This window comes from Colobus angolensis, unplaced genomic scaffold (genome assembly GCF_000951035.1).
Source record: "Colobus angolensis palliatus isolate OR3802 unplaced genomic scaffold, Cang.pa_1.0 Scaffold477, whole genome shotgun sequence".
NCBI lineage: Eukaryota > Metazoa > Chordata > Mammalia > Primates > Cercopithecidae > Colobus > Colobus angolensis.
This window is the reverse complement of record NW_012118232.1, coordinates 671,978-681,770: the sequence shown is the minus strand read 5'-3', so window position 1 is coordinate 681,770 and position 9,793 is coordinate 671,978. Positions and strand designations below refer to the sequence as shown.

At 40.9% G+C, this 9,793-nt stretch overlaps 1 protein-coding gene across 1 annotated transcript in view; it reads left to right on the top strand.

Annotated features, from left to right (window-relative positions):
* The window catches only part of PBRM1 (polybromo 1), a 152,610-nt gene extending 145,147 nt beyond the window's left edge, over positions 1-7,463 (top strand). The window contains exons 32-34 of the mRNA XM_011958873.1: positions 1,866-1,936; positions 2,044-2,260; positions 4,578-7,463. Of these exons, the coding sequence (XP_011814263.1) occupies positions 1,866-1,936; positions 2,044-2,260; positions 4,578-4,750 (461 nt within the window). The 3' untranslated portion in view covers positions 4,751-7,463. The remainder of the gene's footprint in view (positions 1-1,865; positions 1,937-2,043; positions 2,261-4,577) is intronic.
* Positions 7,464-9,793: the final 2,330 nt, after the last annotated feature.

The following is a 9,793-nucleotide window of genomic DNA, read 5'->3' as shown; positions in this document are numbered from 1 at the left end:
TGGCATAAACCCGGGAGGCGGAGCTTGCAGTGAGCTGAGATCCAGCCACTGCACTCCAGCCTGGGCGACAGAGCGAGACTCTGTCTCAAAAAAAAAAAGAATTGAGGAGGCATGACCAGACACTTTTTGAGGCTGAAGTGGGAGGATTGCTTTGAGCTCAGGAGTTCAAGACCAGTGGGCAACATGGTGAAACCCCGTATCTATTTTACTTAAATAAAAAAAAAAAGAAGCAAGGAGTCAGGGAAGTCCCCCTATTAGTGCCTACGAATGCACATGTCTGAGCAGGCTTAGAGGAGTAGGGGATTCATTGAGCTCTTCTGGTGACTCAGCTCACATTCTCACCAGCTGCCCCGGCATGGCATTTGTCAATAGAGGAAGCAGAAGAGTTTGCTGATTTGTTTGTGCTGCCCTGCAAAGCAATGATTTACACAGTTTAGGGAGCCACACCGTGTTGTGGAGTCTAAGGTGGGTGAGTGTCCCGGGCACAGGGAGGTGATGGACACAGAGGTTAATAATATACTGCTGGAGCACCAGCTTACCCACCACAACCTCTTCATTCATTCACGAATAATCATCAGGATCCTACTTTGGTGATCCGGGTGGACATCTGGGTACTTGGAATATAAAACTCCCTGCTTTTTAAACAGAAGCTTTTTTACTTGTTATTTTCTAACAAATAAGAGGCTTTCTTACGCTTCCTGGAAGTGGCATTTAACAATTCTGAACCTTGGTGCTCGCTTCAGCAGCACATACACTAAAATTGGAACAATATGGAGAAGAGCATGGGACAAGGATGACATGCAAATTCATGAAACAGTTCTGAACTTTAGAATGAGGAGCTGCTCCTGCCTGGACAGAGTATCACGATTTTTAATCCGAAGGGACTATACACTATGAAGTTACCTCCTCTCGATTCTTCTACACAGCCAGCAGGATTTGTTTAAGTTTTCAAGAACAGTTCACCACAGTTTTAGGTTTATTTATTTGTTTTTAATGAACTGGATCCCTTGCCTATTTCTGTATTTTATCAAAATAGCAGATATGCACCCTGAAATCAAAAGAGCCTCTGACCCTAAATTTAGGACATCTCATTTATCAGCTGTGCCTGTGAGACAACAATTGCCCGTGAGCATTCACTGAGGGAAGCTTACAAAATTACTATCAGGGACATAGTACAAATCTAGTAGGGCCATGAAGTCTTTCTGTTCCTTTGTCATTTTGCATCCAAAGTGATAGCAACAAGGTTACTTCACTTCAGATGATTCCTTTTCAGAGTGCTACTCTATCAGATGGAAGTGTTCTCTCTCTGCCAACACTAGTGACTCCAGTTAGAACCAGCTCCTAATGGTCTGGGAGGGGATAGCAAGGCTGTGCCTTCAACCTTCACAAAGCTCATTTAACTATGCACTTCCACAGCCTCTTCCCTTGTGTCCCTACTGTCCTAGCACATTGCCTACTGCTGAGCCTGATTCCAGTGCCATTCCTGCTGAAATTAAATACAGGCTTCAGTTGCAGGAGAATGTGTTGTCAGAAGAAATGTAGAGATATATTCTTGAATGTAGAGGTATATTCTGACAATAGCTTACCTAGAGAAATACTAGAATTTTATGCAAGGTTCAAATCATTTCTAAGCCATAATTGATATACATCTGACAGATTGTTCTAGTATTATACTTTAAGTACCTAGAAACAAAACAACTTTCTCTTCAAATCCTGTTGGGGTGCTTAGGATTCCTAGCTACAAAGATTCAAGGGCAGAGGTACATAAGTTTGAATTATGAATGGCATCATTTCTTATCAGACAGTAGTTTTTCAGTCATTTCAACCCAGAGCCTCTAACTGTGCCATTGCATTCTGAATTATAGGTGTGATGAACCAAGGAGTGGCCCCTATGGCAGGGACTCCAGCACCAGGTGGAAGTCCATATGGACAACAGGTGAGCTTCCCAGTTTGATTTTCTAGGACTTGACAGAATTTGAGTTATCCTTCTCAGAACATATGCAGTCTCTTTCTGCCTCACCATGTGGTCCTGTACTCTTTCAGGTGGGAGTTTTGGGGCCTCCAGGGCAGCAAGCACCACCTCCATATCCCGGCCCACATCCAGCTGGACCCCCCGTCATACAGCAGCCAACAACACCCATGTTTGTAGCTCCCCCACCAAAGACCCAGCGGCTTCTTCACTCAGAGGCCTACCTGAAATATATTGAAGGACTCAGTGCCGAGTCCAACAGCATTAGCAAGTGGGATCAGACGCTGGCAGGTAAGGAGATTCCTTCTAAATAAACCTTTGTGAAATACATGCTCCCTCAAAGCTGTCTCACTGCTATGAGCATATTATATCATACAATAAACACCCCTTTTTGTTATACAATTAAAATAAATTATATATTTCATAAATGGTTTGGAGTTTCTTTGTGTGTTGACGTAACACACTGAAAATGGTTTGTCTTGTTTTTGAGACAGGGTCTTGCTCTGTTGCCCAGGCTGGAGTGCAGTAGCACGGTCTTGGCTCACTGCAATCTCCCCCTCCCAGGTTCAAGTGATTCTCCTGCCTCAGCCTCCCCAGTAGCTGGGATTACAGGCACGTGCCACCTCACCTGACTAATTTTTATATTTTTAGTAGAGGTGAGGTTTCACCATATCGGCCAGGCTGATCTCAAACTCTTGACCTCAAGTGATCCACCTGCCTCGGCCTCTCAAAGTGCTGGGATTACAGGTGTGAGGCACTGTGCCTGGCCTGAAAATGGTTTTTGGGTTTTATTTGTTTGTTTGTTTTTATTTTTGAGACAGTCTCACTCTGTCGCTCAGGCTGGAGTACAGTGCTACAATTTCGGCTCACTGCAACCTCCGACCCCCATGTTCAAGCAATTCTTGTGCCTTAGCCTCCTGAGCAGCTGGAATTACAGGTGCTCGCCACCGCGTCCGGCTAATTTTTTTATTTTTAGTAGAGATGGGGTTTCACCATTTTGGCCAGGCTAGTCTCGAACTCCTGACCTCAAGTCATCCACTCACCTCGGGCTTCCAAAGAGCTGGGATTATAGGCGTGAGTCACGGCGCCCTGCCTAAAAATGGTTTTTTTGGCCAAATTTCAAAGCCTAGTTTTCTCATAAACATCACTGCCATCTTTTTAAGTATATTCTTTTTTTTTTTTTTCAGGCATTTGGACATTAGTATAGATGCATTGGGTAAATTAAAAATTATTGGCCAGGCACAGTGGCTCCCACTTTGGGAGGCTGAAGTGGACAGATCGATTGAGTTCATGAGTTTGAGACTAGCTTGGGCAACATGGCAAAATCCCGTCTCTACAAAAAAATTAAAAATTAGCCAGGAGTGGTGGCTCATGCCTGTAATCCCAGCACTTTGGGAGGCCGAGGCGGGTGGATCACTTGCGGTCAGGAGATCAAGACCAGCCTGGCCAACATGGTGAAATCCCATCTCTACTAAAAATGCAAAAATTAGCTGGGCGTGGTATCTGGCGCCTGTAATCCCAGCTACTTAGGAGGCTGAGGCATGAGAATGACTTCACCCAACCCGGAAGGTGGAGGTTGCACTGAGCCAAGATCACAACCAGTACACTCCAGCCTGAGGGACAGAATAAGACTCTGTCTTAAAAGAAAAAAAAAGAAAAAAAACCTATTTTAAACCTATTTTGTTAAACCTCAGTTTAACAAAAGGAAAAAAATATTAGAAACCTTTTAGGTTATTCATTTAGTTCAGCATACTTGTATATTTTCAGTATATACTGAAGTACTTGTGTAGTTTCAGGAGAGAAGTTTGGAAGTTTCTATTTGTTCTTGATTTCTAAACCAACTTTGGGCATTTCATTTCATTTCATTTCTTTTGCGTAGAAGGTATGTTTTCCCTTTCTTCACGTTTACCTTTTTAGGAATTTTCATTAACATTGAAGTAATTATTAAATATAAGGGATGCCTACAAAAAAATAATGATCAGGCAGGGCACAGTGGCTCACACCTGTAATCCCAGCACTTTGGGAGGCCAAGGTGCGTAGATCACCCGAGGTCAGGAGTTTGAGACCAGCCTGGCCAACATGGTGAAACCCTGTCTCTACTAAAAATATAATAATCAGGCAGGGCACAGTGGCTCACACCTGTAATCCCAGCACTTTGGGAGGCCAAGGTGCGTGGATCACCCGAGGTCAGGAGTTTGAGACCAGCCTGGCCAACATGGTGAAACCCTGTCTCTACTAAAAATACAAAAATCAGCCAGGCATGGTGGCAGATTCCTGTAATCCCAGCTACTCTGGAGCCTGAGGCAGAAGAATCGCTTGAACCCAGGAGGTAGAGGTTGCAGTGAGCTGAGATCACGCCACTGCACTCCAGCCAGGGCAACAGAGTGAGACTCCATCTCAAAAAAAAGAAAAAATGTATGATCAAATTTTTTAGTGCCTAGTAAAATGATACAAGAAATGTGCCTGGAAATATTCTGCAGTTAAAATTCATAATATTTGATAAATATTCAATATTTTGTGTTTTAATAAGTCTGTCAGACCTTAGAATTGAGGGAAATTTTGCCAACTTCTAATTCCGATTTCTGTCTCTCTGTACTTTAATTTTCAGCTCGAAGACGCGACGTCCATTTGTCAAAAGAACAGGAGAGTCGCCTACCCTCTCACTGGCTGAAAAGCAAAGGGGCCCACACCACCATGGCAGATGCCCTCTGGCGCCTTCGAGATTTGATGCTCCGGGACACCCTCAACATTCGCCAAGCATACAACCTAGAAAATGTTTAATCACATCATTACGTTTCTTTTATATAGAAGCATAAAGAGTTGTGGAACAGTAGCCATTTTAGTTACTGGGGGTGGGGGGAAGGAACAAAGGAGGATAATTTTTATTGCATTTTACTGTACATCACAAGGCCATTTTTATATAAGGACACTTTTAATAAGCTATTTCAATTTGTTTGTTATATTAAGTTGACTTTATCAAATACACAAAGATTTTTTTGCATATGTTTCCTTCGTTTAAAACCAGTTTCATAATTGGTTGTATATGTAGACTTGGAGTTTTATCTTTTTACTTGTTGCCATGGAACTGAAACCATTAGAGGTTTTGTCTTGGCTTGGGGTTTTTGTTTTTTTGGTTTGGGTTTTTTTATATATATATAAAAGAACAAAATAAAAAAAAACACACACACAAGAGTTTACAGATTAGTTTAAATTGATAATGAAATGTGAAGTTTGTCCTAGTTTACATCTTAGGGGAGTATACTTGTGTTTGTTTCATGTGCCTGAATATCTTAAGCCACTTTCCGCAAAAGCTGTTTCTTACAGATGAAGTGCTTTCTTTGAAAGGTGGTTATTTAGGTTTTAGATGTTTAATAGACATGGCACATTTGCTCTATTAACTCAGAGGCTCACTACAGAAATATGTAATCAGTGCTGTGCATCTGTCTGCAGCTAATGTACCTCCTGGACACCAGGAGGGGAAAAAGCACTTTTTCGATTGTGCTGAGTTAGACACCTATGAATTAGACTGTGGTGTCAGTGATTTTTGCAGAACAAGTGCACAACCCTGAGGTATGTTTAGTCTAGGCAGGTATGTTTAAGGGTATTTTGATCTATTTATAATGAATTCACAATTTATGCCTATAAATTTCAGATGATTTAACATTTTAAACCTGTTACATTGAAAAACATTGAAGTTCATCTTGAAGAAAGCATTAAGGTATGCATGGAGGTGATTTATTTTTAAACATAACACCTAACCTAACATGGGGAAGAGAGTGTGTAACTAGATATGAGCTGTGTAAGAAGCATAATTGTGAACAAGTAGATTGATTGCCTTCTACTTTATTTTTTACAAGTATGTTTTAGTATTCTTGATTTCCTCATTATCAGATGTATTTTTTTCTTTTAAGTTTCAATGTTGTTGCAATTCTCAACCAGAAATTTAATACTTTCTAAAATATTTTTTAAATTTAGCTTGTGCTTTTGAATTACAGGAGAGGGGAATCATAATTTAATAAAATGCCCACTAGAAAGACCATTACAGATCCCAAACACTTGGGTTTGGTGACCCTGTCTTTCTTATATGACCCTATAATAAACATTTGAAGGCAGCATAGGATGGCAGACAGTAGGAACATTATTTCACTTGGCGGCATGTTTTTGAAACCTGCGTTATAGTAACTGGGTGATTGCCATTGTGGTAGAGCTTCCACTAATGTTTATAAGCTGAGAGAGTCACTCTCAGAGGATGCTTTTTTCCTTTTAATCTGCTATGAATCAGTACCCAGTTGTTTAATTATTGTACTTATTAAATCATGAGGGCAAAAGAGTGTAGAATGGAAAAAAAGTCTCTTGTATCTAGATACTTTAAATACAGGAGGCCCTTTAACTTAATTGCCTTTAGTCAACCACTGGATTTCAATTTGCATCAAGTATTTTAAATAATATTGAATTTTAAAAAATGTATTGCAGTAGTGTGTCAATACCTTATTGTTAAAGTGAGTCAGATAAATCTTCAATTCCTGGTTATTTGGGCAACTGAATCATCATGGACTGTATAATGCAATCAGATTCTTTTGTTTCTAGACATCCTTAAATTACACCAAAGAACATGAAATTTAGTTGTGGTTAAATTATTTATTTATTTCATGCATTCATTTTATTTCCCTTAAAGTCTGGATGAGACTTCTTTGGGGAGCCTCTAAAAAAACTCTTCACTGGGGGTCAAGTGGATCATTAGAAGCCAGAGCTCTCCTCCAGGCTCCTTCCCAGTGCCTAGAGGTGCTATAGGAAACATAGATCCAGCCAGGGGCTTCCCTAAAGCAGTGCAGCACTGGCCCAGGGCACCACTAGACAGGCCCTAATTAAGTTTTTTTTTAAAAGCCTATGTATTTATTTTAGAATCATGTTTTTCTGTATATTAACTTGGGAGATATCCATTAATATTTAGGATATAAGATTTGAGGTCAGCCGTCTTCAAAAAAGAAAAACCAAAAAAAAAAATTCTGACTTAAGAAAGTACAAGTAAACTATACATCTTTTTTTCATAAGTTTTAGGAACTGTAGTAATGTGGCTTAGAAAGTATAATGCCTAAATGTTTTCAAAATGTAAGTTCCTGTGGACAAGAATTGTTTATATTGCAAACCGGGGGACAGAGGGGAACCTATAGGTTTAAAATAGTATGTTTGTCAGCCAACTGATTTAAAAGGCCTTTAACTGTTTTGGTTGTTTTTTTAAGCCACTCTCCCCTTCCTATGAGGAAGAATTGAGAGGGGCACCTATTTCTGTAAAATCCCCAAATTGGTGTTGATGACTTTTGAGCTTGAATGTTTTCATACCTGATTAAAACTTGGTTTATTCTAATTTCTGTATCATATCATCTGAGGTTTACGTGGTAACTAGTCTTATAACATGTATGTATCTTTTTTTTGTTGTTCATCTAAAGCTTTTTAATCCAAATAAATACAGAGTTTGCAAAGTGATTTGGATTAACCAGGTTTGGTTGTTCTGTTAAAGTTGTGTCAGATGTTAGTTTCAAGCAGATTTAACTCCTGCGAGCCCTGATTTCATGCTGACGAGGATGGTGACTGCCAATTTAAGAGAATAAAGCTCCACAGGTGGAGATGAAAGTTAGTGTCCAGACCTCTGGTTCAGGGCTCGGGCTGCATTAACACAAAGCCAAATTTAGTCAGACTGCAGCCTGAAATGCCCCATGCCACGCCTCAGGCTGGCAGTCAAGGAATTCCTACATGTCCTCAGCATGGGCAGAAATGCAGGTTGAAATTAAAATTGGAGAGTTACTGAGGGCGGAAAGTGAGGGAGGAAAGCATGTCCTCTATCATAAAGCAGTAGAGCTCACTTCAAATAGCTTGTCTGTGGCCAGAAGAAACAGGTGGCCCAGGTGTCTTCAACACCTTTGTAAACTCTTAAAACATGACCACGCTTTTAATAGAAAGTGTTGGTAAAGTCAACCAACTGTTTTCCTCTAATATCACTTTGCAAATCCCTGTGGTTCTGTTCTCCTGAATTTAGGATAGTACCGCCGTCTGTGCCCCAAGCATCTTTTGAACAATCATTGATTTATAGCTAGACATCCCATCTGAACACTGAGCATACAAATATTGCTATTACTTTGTTACTTTTTTTGTTTGTTTTGTTTTGAGATGGAACCTCACTGTCACCCAGGCTGGAGTGCAGTGGTGCAACCTCGGCTCACTGTGGCATGCGCCACCATGCCTGGCTAATTTTTGTATTTTTAGTATAGAGACAGGGTTTCTCCATATTGGCTAGGCTGGTTTCGAACTCCTGGCCTCAAGTGATCTGCCTGCCTCAGCCTCTGAAAGTACTAGGATTACAGCCATGAGCCACCGCACCCAGCCTACTCTGTTCCTTTTTAGCCTGGAAGTATGCTAGGTCCCTGAATGAAAGTTCAGAACTAAACAAATTAATGGACTGTCCCTTTTCCCTGTTTTGGCTATTTCATGGTATTTATATCTTGCAGACACCACATAAATGAGACAAGAAACTCCAGATTTAATACATGTGTGAAGACTAAGTACTAATATGCTTTACTAGGAGATAAATTACTTTGGAAAACTGCAGGGTCCAACAGTGTGTGTTTGTGTGTGTGTATAATTTTTTTTTTTTTTGAGATGGAGTCTCGCTCATCACCCAGGCTGGAGCGCAGTGGCGCCATCTCTCCTCACTGCAAGCTCCGCCTCCCAGGTTCAGGCCATTCTCCTGCCTCAGTCTCCTGAGTAGCTGGGACTACAGGCACCTACCACCACACCTGGCTAATTTTTTTTGTATTTTTAGTAGAGACAGGGTTTTCACCGTGTTAGCCAGGATGGTCTCAATCTCCTGACCTCGTGATCCACCTGCCTTAGCCTCCCCAAGTGCTGGTATTACAGGCGTGAGCCACCGCGCCTGGCTAAGAGCATATTTTTTTAAAGAGAGTTAATTCAGTGTGAAAAATTTAAACACACGCAAAAAATGGAGATTAAATATCACATCAGGGATGTAGGTAAGACTTCCAAAATAGAACTACTAGATGAACAAAAATAACTCATTTATTCACTGCTTTTTTTCTTTCTTTTTTTTTGGTTTTTGGGCTGTAATACTCTTACCATTATTAGGTACTTTCTCTATCAATTCAGATGATAAAGTGACATTCCAAAGCCCATGTTCTTTCCCAACACCACAGTGGAGGTGGAGTTCTAACAATAAATGCTAATCAGGTTTTCAGCATTCTGAAATAAGTATCGTTCTTGAAATTTATTAAAATTTATGCCCTGTAGTTTACAGTTGGTGGTACTGCAATTCTTTTCACTTTTTTTTGTTTGTTTGTTTTTTGGAGACAGGGTCTCACTCCATTGCCCAGGCTAGAGTGCAGTGTTGGGATCACACTTACTGCAGTCTTGACCTCCTGGCTCAGGTAAATCTCTCACCTCAGCCTCCCAAATAGCTGGGACTATAGGTGCACACCACCAGGCCTGGCTAATTTTTTGTACTTTTTGAAGAGATGGTTTCACCATGTTGCCCAGGCTAATCTTGAACTCCTGGGCTCAGATAATCCTCCCACCTCAGCCTCCCAAAGTGCTGGGATTATAGACATGAGCAACTACTCCTGACCTCACTTTAAGTTCCCTTAAATAGTTCAGTGTCTGATAAGTAGGATAGAGTCATATTCCTAATAGGAGAGTTAAAAATATTTTTGAGGCCAGGTGTGGTGGCTCAAGCCTGTAATCCTAGCACTTTGGGAGGCCGAGATGGGCGGATCACGAGATCAGGAGATCGAGACCATCCTGGCTAACATGGTGAAA